Source organism: Ruditapes philippinarum, unplaced genomic scaffold (genome assembly GCF_026571515.1).
Source record: "Ruditapes philippinarum isolate M1 unplaced genomic scaffold, ASM2657151v2 ctg853_1_1_1_1, whole genome shotgun sequence".
In the NCBI taxonomy this organism is placed as follows: domain Eukaryota; kingdom Metazoa; phylum Mollusca; class Bivalvia; order Venerida; family Veneridae; genus Ruditapes; species Ruditapes philippinarum.
The window spans coordinates 307,603-331,365 of NW_026863406.1; the positions used below are offsets into that span (position 1 = coordinate 307,603).

Genomic DNA, 23,763 nt, shown 5'->3' on the forward strand with positions numbered 1-23,763 from the left:
CAATACTGATTGAATATCTTACATGTATATTGACTTGTCCATCTTTCAGTTAGGACAAAACCATCGATCATATTTAGGGAATTTTTTTTCCTTCAAAATATATACTGATTGAATAGCAACAATATACCTTGTGCTGTGGCCAAGGATGTGCTATTCTGTTGCAGCCAGCAGCGGAAAAACTACTGAGGGTTGAGGATTAAAATCTAAAATGCAAAGTTTAATGCATTGCATTTTAGGCCTGACAGAATTCATTTCAATACATGTAGAAAGTGCTGTGACCTTAAATGTGTATGCTTAGCTATATATATATATTTCGTTTGGTTCGACGTTTCTCATTTGCATATTTTCAGTAATCCTGCATCAACAACGTCAACTAATTTTTAGCTCGACTATACGAAGTATATGGAGAGCTATCCCACTCGCCCCGGCGTCCGCGTCCAGATTTTAGATTAAAGTTTTGGTGCAGTAAAATATTTTTCACTATAACTTTGTCATTTCTTAAGGTATCAACTTCAAACTTCAAATATATGTTCCTTATCATCAACCACATCTTATGTGACAAGGTTCATAACTCTAGCACCAATATTTTCAGATTTATCTCCCCTGGAACTTAGAATTTTCCTTAAAAAATACTATTTTTTACTGTTACTTCTTTATTTCTTAAGGGATCAACCTCATACTTCAAATATATGTACCTTATCATCATCCCCATCTTATGTGACAAGGTTCATAGCTCTAGCACCAATATTTTCAGATTTATCTCCCTTTGAACTTAGAATTTTCCATAAAAAATATTATTTTTTACTGTTACTTATTTATTTCTAAAGGGATCAACTTCATACTTCAAATATATTTACGTTATCATCATCCACATCTTATGTGACAAGGTTCATAACTCTAGCACCAATATTGCAAGAATTATCTCCCCATAAACTTAGATTTTTTTACTAGAAAAATGTTATTTTTTATTTTTATTATAAAAGGTATCTACCTCAAACTTCAAATACGTATTCCTTATCATCAATTACATTTTATGTGACAATGTTCATAACTCTTGAACCAATATTTACAGATTTATCTCTCTTTGAACTTAGGATTTTCTTTAAGAAATATAATAACTTCTTTACTTTTTAAGGTATCTACTTTAAACTTCAAATATATATTTCTTATCATTACACAAATGTTGTGTGACAAGGTCCATAACTCTAGCATGACTATTTTTAGAATTATTCCCCTTGATCTTGGAATTTATGTTAACAAATGTTATTTTTTTACTATAACTTAATACATAATTATACATAATTGATTTTTCTTTCATAGTTTTGTCCTCCTTACTGCGTCCAGTATTTTATTAGTCGAGCTTCGCTGTCTCCTGTGACAGCTCTTGTTTGTTAAAGCACTATCGTTAATGCTTTGTAACAAAAATGAATCTTCATGTTTATTATTCATTGTGTGAAGTAGATGTACATGTGATATTATAAGTTATATTTTTCCAAAGCAAGTGTTTTTAGTTGAACTTTATAGTCATATTAAGGGAATGACATATCTATCGACATACAGACAGAATGAAAATAAATAATAGTTAATACAGGTTTCAAAACTTGAAATTATATATGATTTTTTAAAAAAATGGAGGTCATCAACTTCGTCACATATGTATCATCTTAAACTTTATATAATTATATGAATTATAAAATGGTCCATTTCAGGTTTTATTAGATCAAAAATACTTTCACTTAATAATGTTACCCAAGGTTTTTAACCAGGTTTTCCGAAGGAAAAAACTGGTTATTAGATTGAGGTATGTCGGCGTGCGGGCGGGCGGGCGGGCGTAAACAATTTCTTCTGTGCGCAACTCCTACATTTCTCAACGGATTTTGACCAAACTTTCACAGAAGCTTTGTCATCAAGTGCCCTGGCGCATATTGTCGGGGTTTTGCGATTAGATAATATTTGACCTAATTATGGCCCTTTGTTTTTTTTCCATATATAAAATATATAGTGAACAATTTCTTCTGTGCGCAACTCCTCCTACATTTCTCAAGGGATTTTGACCAAACTTTCTCAGAAGCTTTGTCATCAAGTGCACTGACACATATTGCCAGGGTTTTGCAATTGGTATATATTTGACCTAATTATGGCCCTTTGTTTTTTTTCCTTATATAGAATATATAGTTTCTGTGCGCAACTCCTCCTACATTTCTCAACGGATTTTGACCAAACTTTCACAGAAGCTTTGTCATCAAGTGCCCTGGTGCATATTGTCGGGGTTTTGCGATTAGATAATATTTGACCTAATTATGGCCCTTTGTTTTTTTCCCTTATATAAAATATTTAGTGAACAATTTCTTCTGTGCGCAACTCCTCCTACATTTCTCAACGGATTTTGACCAAACTTTCTCAGAAGCTTTGTCATCAAGTGCCCTGACACATATTGCCAGGGTTTTGCAATTGGTATATATTTGACCTAATTATGGCCCTTTGTTTTTTTTCCTTATATAGAATATATAGTGAACAATTTCTTCTGTGCGCAACTCCTCCTACATTTCTCAACGGATTTTGACCAAACTTTCTTAGAAGCTTTGTTAACAAGTGCCTGGCACATATTGTCGGGGTTTTGTGATTGGAAAATATTTGACCGAATTATGGCCCTTTGTATATTTTTTCCTTATACAGAATATATAGAGAACAATTTCTTCTGTGCTCAACTCCTCCTACATTTCTCAATGGATTTTGACCAAACTTTCACAGAAGCTTTGTCATCAAGTGCCCTGGCGCTCACTAAATTCCCATGTTTCTTCCAAGACATCATTCAAGTATTTTTTTAAAATTGTGAACATACTTTTCTTGATATCGCACAAAACACCACACGCCAATATTGTTGACAAAAGAAAATGACAAGAGACGCAAAAATGCAAAAATTAAGCAAAAATAAAGTACTGTTTACCTTTCTAAAACATTTGGGGAAAAAAGGCGAATAGACAACATAAAATTTCTCAATCATTTTTGTTTGAGGAATATTAAAAAAGCCATAATTCCTCCTAAAAGTTCAATTAAAAACAAATGCCCCTTCATGACAAAGCTTCTGTGAAATATTTTGCTGAAAACCTGGTTGCATCGCATTGCGATGTTCCTTGTTATCAATTGGGTTAATTGGCCTTGAGTTACATGTAAGTTGATATATTTATAAGATTGTGACCTTTTTGACATTTCTTTGTGGCTTCTTATTACTCAACTGCTACTTGGCGTCATCATAATGCCTCCACTTGAAAAGTTGGGAGCTTACAATAATACTTTGATGGGGTGGTCCAGTAACACTTTGTGTAAAATCCATGGCTGATCAATAACTTTAGCAGGTTTTCTCTACATGCCCCTGGTGCAGAGTTTGGTTGCAGAACAGCCATGCTTGCTCACCATCATAAGGGCCCCATTAACTTACCAACCATTTTAGATTTAAGAATAGTCATTCCGTTATGGTACATTTAGTAAGTTTTGTATAAATAATTATGTCTGATAATGTTTTATTATACCTACAAGCTCTTCAACCTTAAAATGTAACCTTACAATTTTTACTGTTTAAGAAGTGTCAATATGGAAAACCCTAAAAACTGTGCTGACTTCCAAGATCTAAAACATGGGCACCCAATCTGAAATTTCTGGTGAAAATCTTTGCTTGAGAACTTAAAATGAGCCGCGTCACGGCAAAACCAACATAGTGCATTTGCGACGAACATGGATCCAGACCAGCCTGCGCATCCACGCAGTCTGATCAGGATCCATGCTGTTCGCTATCAGTTTCTCTACTTGTAAAAGGGTTGGTTAGCGAACAGCATGGATCCTGAACAGACTGTGCGGATGCCCAGGCTGGTCTGTATCCATGCTGGTCACAAACCCATTATGTTGGTTTTGTCGTGACGCGGCTCAAATAACTTAGCTATAGTAATAGTTTGTGAAACTTTATTAGGACATTGCCCATGTCTGTAGATAAAACGAAAGATAGCCCTTAAACTACTGTAGAAAATGGTGAAAGTAAACAATTTTCTATCACTTTGTTTATTAGTGCACCAAAATCATAATATAATATTTCTACAGAGCTCACCATAGTGCTGAATAACTTTATGCAATGAATTATATGTTGGAAAGGGAGACAATTCAAAAGAAATAGCTAATTATTTATCTACAAGGACAACTTCCCCATGGGAATATTTTTTAACATCATGCAGCCTTTTATATCAAGTTTTTTTCTTCTTTTGTAAAAACCATGGTGTTCTTTTTCTTCAAATTTAAGAGAAGCAGCACCCTTTCCTCTACATGTACAAAAAAATATGTACCTATATAACATTATGTTCACCACTTAATTTTGGTAAAATATTGATATTTCAATGTTATTAAAGATAATAAGTCAATTGTTTAAGACCTTTGTTGTTTTTTCACAATTTGACATTATCATATAATAATTTAGTATAATACTTCATTGTCATATTTAATTAAGTGATGAATGTTTCTGTGCTACTTTTGATTTACAAGGTACATGCATTAGCTCTTAAATTTTTCATATAAGAAAGAATATGTAATTTTAATTCCCGAAAGTTTAATGCTCCAGAAATCAAAAGTACATCTTTCATTTTCTGTAGCAGTGAAATATGGAACTTGACATAACTGCATTATCATTATCCAGTGATGTAATCAGCATATTGTATTTGTCTTTCTTGTTTGTGTATTATGTTAAAGGTCATTAGTTCAGCGCTGTACTATTTGTCGATAAATGTAAATGGTGAACTATGGAAGAAAGTCATTGCATAATAGAAAATCCCACGGGCAAGCTTACTAGTATTGTACTATTTCTATAATCAGACTATTTGCTCTCTCTGGTGTGTATTTTCTATTTACCTATGACTGGTTAGTGGCAGGGTTAAAGTGTCAAATATAGACCATAGGTTAAACCGAGGTCAATTTCTTCAAACTATTTGCATACTGGCTCTCTGTCCCTGTTATATTATATTATGATGAAATTATGTAGCATTGATTGTTTATAGAAAGAATTTTGTCATGAAAAATAAAGCAGGACTGCCTGTCCGTTGCTGGTTTTGAATTAAAAAAAAATATTGTAACCATTTGGGAAATATATAACTAGATTATTCTTACTTGGACAGGATTTTTTTTAAATTTCACATATGATATGATCACACAAAATAATGGTATGTAGCAATTATAATTTTTCTGTTTTACTTGTCACTTACAAATTATGTACATGGATTAATAGATCTTATAATTTCAGAAAATACCATGAAGCAACAAGTATTCATTTTTCTACTAATTCAAAGTGCATTTTAATGTAAAGTGGCCTTAATAATCTTAAATAATTCTTTAAGATTTTAGGTGTTTATATAATTATTTAAATATATAGTTACTGAGGCAATTTATTTCTTGAGAATCACCAGTGATTACTTTAAGTGAGTTTTGCTGGTGGAATAGAAAATTACATGATGGAAACAGCCCTAAGTCATTTAATGTAAAAGAACTGTTACTTTACAAGGATTCTGCATGCTATCACGAAGTCCCTGGAGTCTCAATTAAAAAACAACAACTCTTTTTCGAAATTTTCATCAAAAATATATTCCCTCCAGTTGATAAAAAAATCATGTTAGCAAAATTGGAACTATTTTGGCTTGTTTATTTAAGAAAGTTACAGGCTACAGTGTATGATGAAGCAGAACACATCAATTAAACCTCAAAGTTCTTTGAAGCTTCTCAAATTTCATAATATGCGACATCACTTTTCTTAATTTAAATGTGAGTCTGGAATTCTTTTACTGAAAACAGCTGCAAAATACTCTCTATATTTTTGGCCTAATAGAAAAATAAATAAAAAAATATTTATCCTTATCTCCTGTATCTTTGAAAAGTTTACTAAAAAGTATTCTTAAATTTTTAAAGTACATGTATGGCCGTTAGGCAAAGAATTTTTTGTTAAACTTAGGGGAATTGGAACAAACAAATAACAAATTATAATAAAAACATGTACCAATATGCTTTATTTATACATGTACATGTAATATCCTCATGCCTATAAATTTTATGAAGACAGTTTAATCGAGTGGGGATATTGTTTATTGCTTTTAGATTATAATATTTAATAAATTATTGATTTAATTGACATGTTCATTAATTTATAAAACCTGACTTTAATATATTATACATGCATGTTGCAATATCTTCCAACCACAGACAACTTCATAAAAATTTCTTTGACAATTGGTCTGCTAATTAAACATTGGCTATTTCTGGCTCTTTATATAGTTCATACACCATGAATAAAAAAATCAATATTTTATGGGTTTGGTAACTTATTACAGATTCTAGATAACTAGACACCAAACAGGGAAATCTTCAATTATATCTTAATCTTGTGATTTTATTTTGTTATTATTTCATTGAAATATATCTTTGGAGATCCTTTTGGTTACCGGTACCCGAGAGAGCTTAAATCATGATGATTCATCGTAAAACAGCTAACCAATCAGGAGTTGTCATTATGAAAATAATATTGTTGATATGATTCACCTGTCATTTGTACCCTGCCCACAGCCACTCCCTTTTCTCCTTCCCTGACACATTGGAGAACACAGGGAATATAAGAAATTAAAACTTTCACATGTACCTTGGATTTTCTTGGTTTTAAATCAAAGCCCCACGTTATTATTATCTAAATTTTAGAGATCCTTGTTTTCAAATGACCAGGATATAATTTGATATTTATATATTGATAAGTGATCAGCTTTACTGGGTTATTAATAATTTGATTAATTGAAATTTTGGGAAATGGAAATCCTTTGTGATAAATAACATAAAGTTGAAAATTGCAGACATGGTTTCATAAAAGATAATGTACAGTGCAACATCTCTCATGCCCCCTCCCCCCTTCCCCCAACACTGTGTATTTTGTTGTTTTTGCTGGGGGGAAAGACTTCTTCTGTGTAAAAATTATGAAGGGGTTCTGTAAAGCATCAGCATGGCATCCTGTCATTCCAGAAATTGCTGCTGAACACCCGGTTTATTTTAGTTCAAACATGGGTAAGGATAAATGGCATTAGAAGTTACAAGTTTTGTGAACTAAATATTTTACATGTGCCTTGCTTATATCTGTAACTCATAAATCCAAGGTCTGTTGTCTTCAGATTGTCCATAAAAAACTTTTGTATGCTTGGCCAGCAAAATAATCAGTTATATACATGAATATTAAATCTTGAATTTAAAAAAAATCTGATTCTTGTTAAATTGTTTGTAAATATTAATTTGATTTTAAATTATTTGAAAATAAATATAGACACTTAGTCTGCATTGGCATTGCTTTAATAATTATGATATAAATTTACAGAATGTTTGTTGGTAAATCTTTTACCTTCTTGATTCTTCCATCTAAAAATTTCTTAATCTGTTTCAATGAAATTTGTATGTTTCAAACAAGGTAATGTTAACATCAAGTACATTTATCACGATGACCAAGGTAATGTCATGTTTTCCATTAAAGAATGTTCGGAATTTTTTCTCAAAACGCTGAAAAGGTCTGAAATTATTCCTATCACAATAGATTATGTTTTTTATTGTGAGGTTTCTTTTCGTATTTTTTAAAAAAAAATTATTGGATTTGAAAGAAAAAATTGAAGTGACATCATGCCCATCCAAATGCACCAGTCAATGTCAAAATAACTTTAAATTTTGCAAAAATTGTGTTTATACCATGCAAAATAATCATTCAAATTCAGTTATCCATATGACTAATGGACATTTCTATAAATATCATTCGGAATGTATTTGTACTGTAATGTTTTAATTTTAAAGAGTTGGGGGCCACCATTTTATAATTAAGGAAGTTTTTACATTTTATTTTAAACATATTTTTGATATCAATTGTTGGTCAATCAACATTATGTGATAGTCATTCTCTTGTTATGAATTAATAATCCAACTCAACTTGATAGCGGATATAAGAGCAAAATGTCACTTTTATATTCTTAAGAATGATATAGCTGATGAGGAAATCTTACATGTATATTGATAAATTTTGTGTTATAACGAATATTTTAATTAACTGGCGTTACTGAGTGGGCTCATTTTCAAATTATGTATAATATAACTAAAATATATATTTTCAAATTTCTGTAAAAAAACCCTTAAAACAAAATGTATAAAATATTTGGGCAGTATAATTTTTTAAAATATTTGAGAAGGGGTTTGCCAGTGGGAATTATCACTTTATACCTAGTTTTCACAGTTAGCCTCCTTCATTTGTGGTAACGCGGAGGTCAAAGGAGGTTTTACTCTGATTATATTGGCAGATTTTGGATTTATTAATTGGTCAGATATAACATTGACTGGTCAAAGGTTCATAACAGGTTAACATAAAGGGAATAGTATGTGTTACTCTGTATTATTTATGAAAGGTGAAAAATTCATGAAGAGTTTTTACCTTTAATTCTTGCCTCGCCCTGTCACTGATGTAGATTCAGAGACGATCAATGATATCAATGCTTAACCTGCTGAATTTAGACTAGTAAGCCACATGGGTTCAAACCCAGTCAGGGGCAAGTCGTTGTGTCCTTGAGCAAGAAACTTAACACTCATTACTCAGTATTGGTTGGTTCCCGGAATGGTTTTGAAAGTGTGTCTATAAGCTTATAGCATCCTACACAATCAAACAAAATTAAATTCTGTATAAACCAACCTGCTGAATTTGTATAATGGATTTTCCCAGCTTTAGATTTGGAACAGTCCATTCAAAGTGTAAAGGATTTCAATGTTGGTATACAAAAATTAAACTGCCAAAAGTATAAAAATTGGTCAGATGGTGATTGTTTGACAAGGCTCTATACTGTTGGCAAAAGCTAATTCTTTTTCGGTTCCAACAGCCTACATGTGAATGGTTGAGAGATACCTTTAACCTTTTGCCTGATGGTGGTAGCTAATTCTACCCATGGGATCAGTGCAGACCAAGATCTAATTATGGTCTGCATTGTTAGCTGTCCAGTTGGTAAACATGACTGTATCTCTTGAATTTTTTTTTTTAAAATGAATAATGGTTTTGTCCAGATTAAAAGGTTGACAATTTTACATGTATGTATTTAAGATATTTAGTGTGGGAGGGGGCAGCTTGCGGAGGTTAAAGACAGTGAACATAAGATATCTACATATTTTATGCCTAGAATACTTGATAAACCGGTACATATATGTAATATAACATTGAACACATATTTCGGTTGTTTTAATAGTATGATAATTTACATATCTCACATACATATATGTAGATTTTACCTGACCAGAACATTAAATATCAATGATTAAATATTAAATGTGCTGTTACCTCTTTCAAGCGTTCTGTATATAACATTCATATTTCTGTCATTTTTAATTGGGGTCTGCATTGAAAGAAGATAATTATTGTGTACTAGATGTTTTTTTATTTTAACACATTGAAATTGTTCGTATACATAATATGCCACCAGTATAGTGCAAGGTCAGTCTGTACATCATATATTATTACATGTGTATGACTGCTTGATTTTAATATTCTGATATTGAAATCCCATAACCTCAGCTTTAATGATATCTTATGTGTTTACTTGCCTGTCAGTGTCTGTTAATTTATACATCTGGCTTAGAATATACAGACCCAACCTTTCTAGTAAGTAGGCAAAGGTCAAAGAACTAAATTCTTCAAATTGTGCCACGAAAATCAAAGTAACTCAGTCAGAGGTGAAAGGTCAAAGATTCAGATGAAAATAGATTAAGAATAGAAATAAGTCATATCCAAATGTAGGCAAATACATTTATCATTCTAATTTGTATTTGTGAAGTTTATAAAAAAAAGGCATGTTTTGCAATACATTAAAGGCACATTATGCCCCAAAAAAATTAAAACTTTTATCTGTAGAAAGTGTAAACACTTTGTTTTATAATGTTTTAATGATAGATTAAATAAGAACATTTAAGTCGTTTATCAGCCGAACACAAAATAATTTCTCGTAAAGGATAGCAAAATTAAACAAAGTTGTATTTTACAAATACAAAAAAAACTGAAGCACTTTTACAGTACTAATTGCCAAAATGCAAAAGATTAGTAAAAGATGGCTAAGGATATAGTGCCAATAAGTAACTTTTTGAAAATTGTAAATTTGTAATATGACACTAGATATAAAAAGTTTTTGACTTCCAGACATAAAAAGCTTCTGAAATATAAAAATATTAATATAGCATTTTTGAGGTGTATGGGCCTTTAAGTAATTGCAGTTTAATTGATATTAAAATACAACAAGTTCTGTGCCTTTAAAGAAACAGAATTAGGAAAACATGTACAATGTATAATGTAATGTAAGAGAAAAATCAGATTAATTACATGTACACATCTATCCTGTTTCTATTTCAGTTACTGATACATAGTGTTTAATGAGTTCAGTGGAGGACGGTAGTGGAGCTGCCCAAAATACGGTCCCAGGGCAGGCCCCTGGGGGTCAGTCTGTGATTGTGATGGATGGGGCATTACCAGAGAACTTCATTCATGTGCTTTCTCCACAAAGTGAGTATGTCTTCTAACTCGGGTCAAATTTGATAATAATCTGTCATGGTGTCATGACATTTGAATTAGGTCTTATATATTGATGTTATAATGAAGGGGTTACAAGTATTCTTGAGTCTTCGATTGATATATGTCAGCTTTGTTGAACAGTCACCATTTTGGTTCTTATTCAAGGAGTTCATACTTTAGTCACTCATCCAAGATGATCACCTTTTTTTAAGAGTTTCCTCATTTAAAACCCATATTCTGCTGGCCATGACTGAATCTATCCATGCTACCATGAAATGTACATCATACTTCATTGGGTATGCCATGTTTGTATGTGGTACTTTTCACTATGTATTCCAAGTGTATGTACATTATACTTCAATGGTTATCCACTGTTATTAAATGGTACATTGCACCAGGCATTCCAAGTTTATATACATCATGTTTCAGTGCTATTCCATGTTTATAATTATATGTGTTACATTTCACTAGATATTCCAAGTTTATGTACTTCATACTTAAGTGGCTTTTCCATGTTTATATCTTGTAGTTTAAACATTGTACTAGATATTCCAAGTAAATGTACACCAAACTTCATTGGCTATTCCATGTTTATATATTGTACATTGTTCTAAATATTCCAAGTTTATAAACATTAAACTTCAATGGCTATTCCATGTTTATATATACATAAAGTACTTTGTACTAAGTTTCACAGTATATGAATTCATTGTTTAAGATTGGTATATTTTCAGTGGGTATTCCAGTAGTAGCAGGATCGACTACAAGCAGTGGTTCGATGGCCTTACCACAAAATATACAAACAATAACTCTAGCACCAGGAGGGTTTGCACTACCAGTATCTCTAGCTTCTGTAAGTTATCAAGTTTTCTCTCTCAGTAAAACCAGATAATGAATTATATGTAAACAAATTATTCTTTTATCTCATCTTACGAAGTACATGTATCATGAGCATTTTAGGATCTGTTTAACCCTTCTCCTTTATAGTATTTGCCTTGTTCTGGATTTGGAACTGTTTATTCAAAGTTTCAGAGGATTTCAATATCAAAATACAAAAATTAAGCCACCAATAGTGTACAGCCTGGTCAGACTGGAATTAAATTCTTCAATTTGTAACATTTAATAAATTGCCAGATGTCAAAATATTGTTTCAAGAATATTTTATAAAAAGAATAATTTCAATTTCTTTGTACTGTTTAAAGAATATAAGACTTAAGGTTTGTTGTAAGTTGGGTATTCTCTTTTGATATTTATAAAAAAAAAATGAATAGAAAGTAATCTCAGACACATTTTGTATCAAGTCTGAATTTAGAATGATTCCACCGTAATGTTACATAAGTTTCCTCTACACAATTTATCAGAATCATTTTGTTTGATAGGAATACAGTCTAATAATAAGATTTTCCATATCTTTGCACAATCCCTAAGTGAACATTCTTTGCCTTGAAAAGGCATTCAACAATTAAAATGTTCATTACAGCCCTTTTCTGCTTCCGTATATATAAGGGTAATGCTTTGATTTAGAAAAGAACTGCTTGTTCCTGATTTTTTGTCCTTTTTTTTCCAAATTAAGTTATAAACTCACTGTCACATTTATTTGTTCAGAAATTTTTTAATCACCACATTAGTGGTGATTATACCATAGAAACATCGCTCTACATGTCTTCACATATACAGAGTTCATACGTTCTCATGTATATAGAGTTCACAAGTTCCCCATCATGTATATAGAGTTCATAGGTCAATGATTCCTGTAGATCTACAAGAGGATTACTACAGTGCATCTGAAACACCTGCTCCTATGCATGAATCTTCATGAATCTCCATTTTCATTGGAACCTATATTGTATTGATCAAAGCTTGTTGATTTTACTTGTACTGCTGACTAAGCAAATTATAGGCAATTTGTATACACTGAAGTCAAACGGTGATACGCATGTAAATGCTATTGTCAAGGTTGATTTAATATTGTATAAATTTACAATAAATGACCTTTGGTTGAACATAATAGCTAACCTATGACCTTGAGAACATAATGATGACCTTATATGTTACTAATGTCAATCTGTAAACAAAAGGCAAACTTTTGATTATAAATGTATTCAAAAGATAATTATTCCTTAATGATTGTATCTCTAAGTTTAATTGAATTTTGTATAACAAGTGTTATTGTAACTTTAAATATACAGTACATGTTGGTACAAAAATTGATGAAACGTTTTGTTATTTATAACAATGGCAGGCGTCAAGTTCTGCAGCTTCTACCAATGGTGGTTCGCCACTTGTTGTAACAACAGATCTGTCAAAACTCACACAGCTTCAAGTGTCTGGTGCTGGTGTTGACTGGGCTAGTAAACTTAAGGTAAAGTCTGATAATATTAACACAACTGTTTAAGTGTCTGGTGCCGGTGTAGACATGGTTAGTAAAGTAAAATCTGATAATATTCACACAGCTTTAAGTGTCTGGTTCTAGTGTAGACTGAGCAAGTAAACGTAAGGAAAAGACTAATAATATTAACATGACTTCAAGTGTCTGGTGCTGGTGTTGACTGGGCTAGTAAACTTAAGGAAAATACTGATAATATTAACACAGCTTCAAGTGTCTGGTGCTAGTGTGGACTGGGCTAGTAAACTTAAGGAAAAGTCTGATAATATTAACATGACTTCAAGTGTCTGGTGCTGGTGTTGACTGGGCTAGTAAACTTAAGGTAAAGTCTGATAATATTAACATGACTTCAAGTGTCTGGTGCTAGTGTTGACTGGGCTAGTAAACTTAAGGAAAAAGACTGATAATATTAACACAGCTTCAAGTGTCTGGTGCTAGTGTGGACTGGGCTAGTAAACTTAAGGAAAAGTCTGATAATATTAACATGACTTCAAGTGTCTGGTGCTGGTGTTGACTGGGCTAGTAAACTTAAGGAAAAGACTGATAATATTAACACAGCTTCAAGTGTCTGGTGCTAGTGTGGACTGGGCTAGTAAACTTAAGGTAAAATTTGATAATATTAACACAGCTTCAAGTGTCTGGTGCTAGTGTGGACTGGGCTAGTAAACTTAAGGTTAAGTCTGATAATATTAACATGACTTCAAGTGTCTGGTGCTAGTGTTGACTGGGCTAGTAAACTTAAGGTAACGTCTGATAATATTAACATGACTTCAAGTGTCTGGTGCTGGTGTTGACTGGGCTAGTAAACTGAAGGTAAAGTCTGATGATATTAACATGACTTCAAGTGTCTGGTGCTGGTGTTGACTGGGCTAGTAAACTTAAGGTAAATTCTGATAATATTAACACAGCTTTAAGTGTCTGGTGCTAGCATGTAGACTGGGCTAGTAAACTTAAGGTAAAGTCTGATAATATTAACACAGCTTTAAGTGTCTGGTGCTGGTGTTGACTGGGCTAGTAAACTTAAGGTAAAGTCTGATAATATTAACACAGCTTTAAGTGTCTGGTGCTGGTGTTGACTGGGCTAGTAAACTTAAGGTAAAGTCTGATAATATTAACACAGCTTCAAGTGTCTGGTGCTGGTGTTGACTGGGCTAGTAAACTTAAGGTAAAGTCTGATAATATTAACATGACTTCAAGTGTCTGGTGCTAGTGTTGACTGGGCTAGTAAACTTAAGGAAAAGACTGATAATATTTACACAGCTTCAAGTGTCTGGTGCTAGTGTGGACTGGGCTAGTAAACTTAAGGAAAAGTCTGATAATATTAACATGACTTCAAGTGTCTGGTGCTGGTGTTGACTGGGCTAGTAAACTTAAGGTAAAGTCTGATAATATTAACATGACTTCAAGTGTCTGGTGCTAGTGTTGACTGGGCTAGTAAACTTAAGGAAAAGACTGATAATATTAACACAGCTTCAAGTGTCTGGTGCTGGTGTGGACTGGGCTAGTAAACTTAAGGTAAAGTCTGATAATTTTAACACAGTTACTGGTACTGTGTCTGTTACTGCCCGTGCTGGTGTAGACTGGGTTAATGAATTTGAGGTAAATTCTGATAATATTAACACAACTTCAAGTGTCTGGTGCTGGTGTTGACTGGGCTAGTAAACTTAAGGTAAAGTCTGATAATATTAACACAACTATTTAAGTGTCTGGTGCTAGTGTAGACATGGCTAGTAAAGTTAAATCTGATAATAGTAACACAACTCCTAGTGTCTGGTGCTGGTGTAGACATGGCTAGTAAAGTTAAATCTGATATTGTTTACACAACTCCTAGTGTCTGGTGCTGGTGTTGACTGGGTTAATGAACTTGAGGTAAACTCTAATAATTTAAACACAGTTTTAAGTGTCTGGTGCTAGTGTAAACTGGGCTAGTAAACTAAAGGTAAAAAGTCTGATAATTTTTACATAGTTTTAAGTGTCAGGTGCTAGTGTAGACTGGGTTAATCAACTTAAGGTAAATTCTGATAATACTAACACAGTTATAAGTGTCTGGTGCTAGTGTAGACTGGGCTAGTAAACTTAAGTGCTAACATGTAGACTGGGCAAGTAAATTTAAGGTTAAATCTGATAATATTTACACAGCATTAAGTGTCTGGCTCTAGCATGTTGAATGGGCTAGTAAACTTAAGGTAAAATCTGATAATATTAACACAACTCTAAGTGTGCAAGCATGTAGTTTGGTTCAATAAACTTTGTATCACTGTTGCACAGTGGCAAGAAACATTGGTTCCATGAACCCTTTGTTAAACGTTATATATATACACTAGTTTCTGATCCCCTTATCAGAAACTACAATGCCAAGAGCTTAGATATTTGTCTTGTGGCTTTCTACAAATGTAATTTAAACCATGCCCCTTGGCTGTAAAGTATTACTATTATGTCTACTATTCCGTTACAATAATATGTCTATTGTTGTCGTCCACTGCTGTTTCTTAGCCTAGTCCAACTAGAATTGCTTTAACAGTGTGTTTATACCATTTTTTCTGTTGAACAGTTTTAGGTCATTCCTGTTGGTTTTAATGCCCTAATTTACAGGGTGTGGGCTTATTATATAGATTTGTCCTTTTTCTGTCTGTTGCCCAGTCCTGCTATCCATCTTGACATAACAGTGGAATGTTTGGCACATCTGTGTCCTGTTGACACATTTCTAGTTAGATTACAAGTGGTTTATACATTATTATGCATATTTTATGTGTCACAAAGGTAATAAAGAATGGTTTATTATTTTTGTGCATTAAGAGATGTAAGTTTATACATTTAGCAAATTTAGTATACATGTATCTTGTTCTTTTCAGGAGCTACAACAGAATCAAAGACTTGACAGCCTGGTTCTTCCTAAAGTACAGGTAGGTCATATTGGTGTGTCTAAACTAGGTCCATCATGTTTACACAGTTTTGTCAACATGGAATGATTATGTCTTAACCTGCAGGGACCAAAAGTTATTAGCCTTTGCCGGCAGTATACAGCCAGGCCAGCCTGTGCCGGCAGTATAGAGCCAGACCAGCCTGTGCCGGCAGTATAGAGCCAGGCCAGCCTGTGCCACCAGTATAGAGCCAGGCCAGCCTGTGCCACCAGTATAGAGCCAGGCCAGCCTGTGCCACCAGTATAGAGCCAGGCCAGCCTGTGCCACCAGTATAGAGCCAGGCCAGCCTGTGCCACCAGTATAGAGCCAGGCCAGCCTGTGCCACCAGTTTAGAGCCAGGCCAGCCTGTGCTGTCTTGCCAGGCTTTGAACTGTTGGTAGCTCAAGTTTTGTACCTTGATAATGAAATCCCTTAAACTTTGTATGCATTGTTCAAAATCCAAAGCAGAGCAAATCCATTACTTAAATTCAAAGGGAAGCAGTGGCCTAGTGGTTAAGATGTCTGCCTCTCAACCCAGAGATCATGGGTTTGAGCCGTACATGGGTCACGACGATGTTTCTTCATATGACACTACCAGTGCTGGTTGGTTCCAGGAAGCGGTCTCGAAAGTGATTAATATAAGTGGCAAGAACTTGTTTCGCCATCGAGCAAAAATAAAAATGTTGGAACCAAAATTGAAAATCCTTTTCCAATGTACAGATCTGCACAGTCTGTTACTGACATCCTGAAAAATCTTTATCCTGATTAAAGTAGTTTATATACAGAAAGTGAATAGTTTCAAAATAAGAGACTATATAAGAACATGTAAGAAATTCTGCAGGTAAAAGGTTAGTGTTGCATTGTTGTAAAACAGAAAATGTCACATATAGAGGATATTGAATGAGTGTAACTTCAATACTGAATTTATTGCATGAGTTAAATAGAATTATATTGAATATTATTTTTATTCAACGAGTTCAATAAATTCAGTAATGAACTTACACAAATTTAATATTTTATTTATCACACACCCAAAATAAAGACCGTTTAAAGTGAAGAAAGAGTCATTTATCACTGACACGCCTATAGTATAACGCTAACATCTAGCGCGTCTTTACACTATGTTTGTATAACACTGATGACGTCACGTCAAAATAATATGCACGGCCATGCAATACCATATTTACGGAGTCGCAAAATTGGCACGGGTGTGTGATAAAAATGATAAAATATTATTGATTAATAAAAGAAATATTAACTTTGTTTAGTTTTATTACCAATATTAATTTACTATTTATACCATATTTTAGGAGTTTCCTATTGGTGATCTTCAACATGCCCAGAGAATGGAGAGGTTGAGAGAGGAGAGAGAAAAAGTTTTACAGAGTCAGAAACAACCGTTTGATGCGAACAAATTCGAGCCTTGTCTTGTATGTGGGGACCGAGCATCAGGTATGTAGCCCAACAAATAAAAGTTGTTTGTATGAAGAATTTGATAATAAGTTAAAAATGTTTATTATGTAGTGTTAAACAATGAAGAATATACATGGTTATATTGTATAATGGGAATGTTTTTGTGTGAGGTTTGTGATGAAGATTCGCATTTCTTTCAAATGTTTATGATAAGGCTTTGTATAGGAGATGCCTTTTTATTAGAAGTTTATTTAACATTGTTGTAGTAATCCTTCAACCTATTTAATCAGATGGCCTTATTTCTTACTTGATAATATATCAAATTGTTTAATAACTTACTTAATCAAATTGCCTAATTACTTACTGAATCAAATTGCCTAATTACTTACTTAATCAAATTGCCTAATTACTTACTTAATCAAATTGCTTAATTCATTACTTAATCAATTTGCCTAATTACTTGTCCATTTTAAAGTTTTAGTTATGAATATCATATCTAAGGCTGTCATGATTTTAAATGTATGTCATATTTAAGGTCGTCATTACGGAGCAATCAGTTGCGAAGGCTGTAAAGGATTCTTCAAGAGAAGTATACGGAAACAGCTTGGATACGCCTGCAGAGGATCAAAAGATTGTATGGTAACAAAACCAAACCGGAACAGGTGTCAGTATTGTCGACTACAGAAGTGCCTCGGGATTGGAATGAGATCTGAATGTACGTGTTTCACATTTGTCACCATACTTAATTCTTTAATGGCTTTTATCTACTATTCAGTAATGATGTCAATTACTATCAGGGAAGGGTGAAGTCAGGCGAAAAACTTCGCTGTAAATGTTTTCACTTCGCCCTATATGATCTGAAAAGCGAAATTCTAGTCGCCCTAAAATCTCTATGAAATGTCTGACATGTATATTTCTCCACTCGATAATACTGCCTGGAGGCAGATTTAATTGTGTAATCTGAGGTAATTAGCACACAAGCTGAAGCGTGGCCATAGCGACATTTTGGAATTCACACTTGGAAATCCACATCGCTAAAAATAGCGCATTGTTTATACGGTAAATTAAACGGCCCTGATGATCAATGCAGCAGATGATAAAAACATGAAAAAGCAAGCTAATTGATAATTAAGTTACCTCAAACGTATATTTGTGTCTTATTTACAATATCCCCTGTACGTTTTGTTTGATTTACAGTATTCCCTAAATGTTCTGTTTGATTTACAATTTCCCCTATATGTCCTGTTTGATTTACTAGTTCCCCTATATGTCCTGTTTGATTTACTAGATCCCCTATATGTCCTGTTTGATTTACAATATCCCATATACGTTGTTATCACCATTACATTTAAGATAGTAATATTCATCAATAAAACTGATGTAAATTGATAGAATTTGGATAATTATTATGAATTAAAGAACTTTTCTTCTTAATAAATTGCATTTAAAAGTTAGAGTCAGAAACTGTTGAACCTAAAAAAAAAATTAAAAAATGTTGTGTTGATGTAAATCAAATGCTTAAATAAACTTTATTGAGCAACTAATACTTCATTAAATATCATCATAGCGATTTTCAAATACACATTTGTTTATTTTCCATGCCATATACATGTATATTTTATATGCATGTACATATAAAGGTGTACATGTATATTTTGTGAAATAAAATTAGAAAAAAAAATTCAATGATATAACTGGATTTGATGATCACTTCTCCCTAAATTTCAAAACTTCTCCCTATTTTTCCTGAAGGGAGAAGTCACTTCTCCCTAAATTTTCAGTCCAAGGTAGTCCCTGACTATTCACCATACTTTATGAATTTATATGTTAAAGAATTAATAAAATCAGAAGATACATATCTTTTGGTAAATAAAAAATGACTTTAATGTATCTTTTTGAGATTAAAAATAACATTATTTTTTTTGTCAAGGACTATCTCTTAAGGAATGCCAGTGGTTTCTATTAAGGTGCCGGCTCTTGCCTGAAATAATGCACGGTGGAGCATCCACCACCGGTAAAGCTGGAAAGTTGCCATATGACCTTTAAAAAGTGTCCTTGTGATTTAAACCCAACCAAAAAAAATATTTAAAAAAAAATAGATAAATATTTTCTTGTTTGATTGTAGCTGTACAGCAGGAGAGGAAGCCGACAGATAAAGAAAAGTTATCACCAACAATGGTTGCTACATCTACACAGAAAATATACATACGTAAAGACCTACAGAGTCCATCTACAGCTATACCAATGTTTAATCCTAGGGTATGTTTGTATAAATGATTATCTCTTTACTGTAATCTGCATTTTTGTTTTGCAAAAAAAATTCTTTCTGTACTTTAGTCATAAATTTTAATTATCTGTCAAGGCTATGTCCCTATAACCACTGACTGGATTACATGAAAACTTCGCCAAAAGCTGCACATATTAGGAGGAGTTCTTGTTTACACTATGGGAAACTTTAAAAAGAATTATTATTGTTTCTTAATTTGTCATTAAGTTAACCTTTTCAGGTAATTCAAATGTTGTCTGCTTAGTGCAATAACTGGTTAACTCCTATTAAATTAAGAAGGATTTAATAAGCTGACAATATATACTGTTTAAAGGGGAAATATATGACCCATAACCTGTTACTGCAATAAGCTGACCATGTATACTGTTTGAAGGGGAAAATATATGACTGTTAAGTGTTATTAATTGCTCACCATTTTGCAGGAATGCATCTGTGTCAACTTCAGTAAAAGTGTTTGTTTTTTTAAAAGTTAAAAGATTTTTATCTACCCTAAACACATTGACTGCTGACCAAGGTGGCTTAACATGGTGGCAACCACCAGAATTAAAATAGAAATTAGTGTTAAACAACAACCATTCAGTTAAATTTTGATGAAATTTAATAAGAATTATTTTTGGGTGGTCCTTTACAAAAAAATGGCGCAAATTGTTACTGTCCGCAGAGAAAGATGGCTGCATGTAAGCTAAGTAAAGATGTAAGAGCAAAACAACATTTACTTTTCAGCCACTGGGCACATTTTGATGAAACTCAGTCTGAATGACATTATCATGAAAGACTATATGCTCAGGTGAACGATTAAGGTCACCATTATTCTCTTGTAAATCACAATTGACTTAAATTTTCCATGGTGGTAATTCTTTTCCAGGAATACCTGAATCTATGGCAAGTAGTCACAAAGACTGGTTGTTTATAAAGAAAAAATAATATTTCCTGAAAATAACAGTATTTCTTGGATATTCCTTATATTACTTACCTTCCTTAGAAATGCAAATATTTCCCACCTAATTGCCAATCTTGTTGTAATGCTGTAGTAATATTTATTGTGATGTATCATAGAGTGATGAAGATGAAGTACAAGGTCAAGCTGCCAACTTGCTGGCAAACTTACAGGAGAGACTTGTACAAACTGACCAAGGACCAGTAGTTCTAGGAACACCTACATCCACTAACACAGGTAACAATCTTCTTATCTAGATACATGTAAATATATGATAATATGATTGAATATTAGTTAACCTTTTACTGCCAATGAGCATACTGCGAAAAATGGCTGTTTTCATTGAAAAAGCCTCCTGTTACAAGTTCAAACTGCTATAAAACTATAAAAAAATGCTTCAATACTGATCAAACTTGGCACAAACGTTGACTGGATTATAGCCTTTATAACAGCATGCTCAATCTTTAATTTCCTGTTACCATGGCAACAGGGGGATGTCTCAAAATGGCCCAAATAATCACTTTTTTGTGTTGTTTTTGTCAATCAAAACTGATTTCAAAGTGCTGCAACTTCATAATGGATTGAGATAGAGTCTAAGGCTTTTCAGCGTTGGTTAAACGTTACTTTAAAATCAACCTGAGACCATTGTCAGCCCCTTAAAAGTCCATAATTTTCCTGGCAATGAGGGGGGGCTACTGTCCCCTTCAAACCCCAAACAGAAGGGGTCCCCCCCCCCCTCTGGCACCCTCTTGATGTACCTTTTTGATAGGGGCACAGCCAAAAAAGTGATCAACATTTCTCAAACGAAAAACAGTGTTTGGGGCCTAAACATGGCATTTTTTTCTTTGGGGGTGAAAAGCCGTCAAAACATGCCGATAGATAAAGCTAGGTCAAATATTTTATAAGGTGATTGAATACTAGTTAATAAATAGAGAAACCTAGAGTCAAAACCTGTTATTGTTAAGATAACTAAATTCTGTTGATCAAAGCAATGCTCACTAAGGTTTAAATTTATGTCTTTGTGTTACAGGTGATTGTCATATTGACCTCTAGATTGAAGTTTTTTTTTATATAATGCAGTCAGAAGAACCAATTAAAAATTGCTTTACACCCTTTGATTTTATTTTGAAGAAGGGCAAAAAGGTAGATAACTATGAGGCTTTGTGATGATGAACAACCACCCTGTTAGCATGTGTTTTGAAAGCACATGCAAATGCTTTGAAAATGATTCTTTTAATAATGCCTGCCTCAAAATAAAAGTTAAAACCAGTAAGGAATGCAAACTTTTGAAGAACACAATGACCTTTGAAATTTAGATAACCACAAAGTTAGCTAAAATATTTGCTTTTATAGAACTTTCTGTTTAACTTACATAATTAATATTGTTATATAATTGAATACATTTATATATTTATAGATCTGAGTACGTTGGCTAATGTGGTAACAACATTGGCTTTAATGGGTAAACCTGACAGCGATCAGCCGGTTTCTAATGGCAACCAGAGTGATGTGAACCAGTCTGTTGCTAAAGCATTTGACACACTAGCAAAGGCTATACAGAGTAGGAGTAATAGTCAGGTATGATAATAATATATTAATATACCTGGGTTTTTCTGGCACCAGTTTTTAATCCAGGGGTCCCTGGTTCAATCCTCGAGCGAGTGGGATTTTCTGTGTGACAATTTATTTTTGACATTGAGTCTTATGGTCTTTGTCTTTTTCTAACCGATGATTTAGAAATCATGTAGGATAAGTAGTTGGCCACTTACAGAGATATTGATAATAACTGGTTAGTTATCCAGTAAAGCTGGTTAAGTTGACCAGCCACTGAGATATGACCAAATAATGTGTTGAAAACAGCATAAAAACTGACAATACAAACAAATCACATTGATTAAAGGGTGAACATGAGAAGTTTGACAAATTTCATCTGCAAAATCTGTTCAGAGAAAATATTGTCTTTTTAGTGCAATAATGGGTTTACTCCTTATATAATTTAATAGGAATTAACCAGTTACTGCACTAAGGTGACAATATGTGATGCCTTAGGATTCAATTGTTACTTTATTAAGTTCAAAGAGCAACGCTCTGAGTAGAATTGTCGCTAAAAACAATTGATACATGTATTACTTTACCGAGGTTATTGACATTTGATACATTGTTTACCCTTAAATCTATTTTCATCTCAGAATATTTTTCAAAGGTAGGGCTAGTGGTTAGGGTACATACATTTCATTGATGTTTATTAGCTGATTTTATCAAGGTTTTTAAGTGTTAATTACCATCATTTTAGATTCTTGACAGATAAGACATCATTTAAGTGCATCTAGGAAAAGTTTATAATAAAGACCATTTTGCCCTTGATTGGCTGGAAAAGAAAGTGATTAACTTTGCCAGAATGCAGTCTAAACAGACTCTATTCTGCTGGCTGACTTTTAACATTGATATACCTAAAATTTACAATGGACTGTTCAGAAAAATGAAAGCTGAACAAGTCTGTTTAAAGGCACAATATGCCTCAGAAATCATTATTTTTTTCATTCTTCAGAAATGTCAAACATGTGTTTAATAATGTTTAAATAATGGGTTAAGAGCATATTAGATGTTTGAAAAGTGAAAAAAGTAGCCTAAATATGCAGTTATGTTTTGTAAAGGTAGCAAAAATATAAACAAATAAGTATTTGACTTTCATAGAAAATACTTATTCACTATAATTTTACTTATTGCCAAAAAAGCTAAAGATGCAAAAGAAAGTTCTTGTATATAGCAAATGAGTATGTTTTTTGAAACTGTAACTACCAAAAATAAACATTTTTTTTTTTTGGAAATAACTATTGAATAATGCCATTTCTAAGACGTAATGGGCCTTTAAGAAGTTGAACAGGTAATGGGTTAATGATTTATTATACTCTTCTAAAAGACAATGATATAAATTTGTTGTAAGTGTGAAGAAAGGTTTTGAAATTGTATGTATATTATGTAGGCGTTGCTATGTATTCATGTATGAAGATAGATTTTGAATTTTAGATAATTATATTATGTAGGCGTCACAATATATACATGTATGTATTACAGGATGAGAGTTTATCAGAAGACCAATCAAAGCTGTCTGATTTTGACACGTCTGTAGACGACAGCTCCATTATCATGGACGTTGATGGTATTGATTCAATTTTACAGATTTCTATAATATCATCTCTTCTTATATAACAAAATTAAAATTATTTAATGAAAATACTATTTTAGGTCTGTCTGTCC

The 23,763-nt window shown here is 32.9% G+C and overlaps 1 protein-coding gene across 2 annotated transcripts in view; it reads left to right on the plus strand.

Moving 5' to 3' along the window:
- LOC132722042 (nuclear receptor subfamily 2 group C member 2-like) overlaps window positions 1–23,763 on the plus strand; it is a 30,993-nt gene that overhangs the window by 2,347 nt on the left and 4,883 nt on the right. For both annotated transcript variants that reach the window (XM_060706440.1, XM_060706441.1), the window contains exons 2-11: window positions 10,424–10,573; window positions 11,317–11,435; window positions 12,825–12,944; window positions 15,821–15,871; window positions 17,179–17,320; window positions 17,817–17,996; window positions 19,407–19,540; window positions 20,625–20,742; window positions 21,923–22,083; window positions 23,581–23,665. In XM_060706440.1, coding sequence (XP_060562423.1) covers window positions 10,444–10,573; window positions 11,317–11,435; window positions 12,825–12,944; window positions 15,821–15,871; window positions 17,179–17,320; window positions 17,817–17,996; window positions 19,407–19,540; window positions 20,625–20,742; window positions 21,923–22,083; window positions 23,581–23,665 — 1,240 coding nt within the window. In that variant the 5' untranslated portion in view covers window positions 10,424–10,443. The remainder of the gene's footprint in view (window positions 1–10,423; window positions 10,574–11,316; window positions 11,436–12,824; window positions 12,945–15,820; window positions 15,872–17,178; window positions 17,321–17,816; window positions 17,997–19,406; window positions 19,541–20,624; window positions 20,743–21,922; window positions 22,084–23,580; window positions 23,666–23,763) is intronic.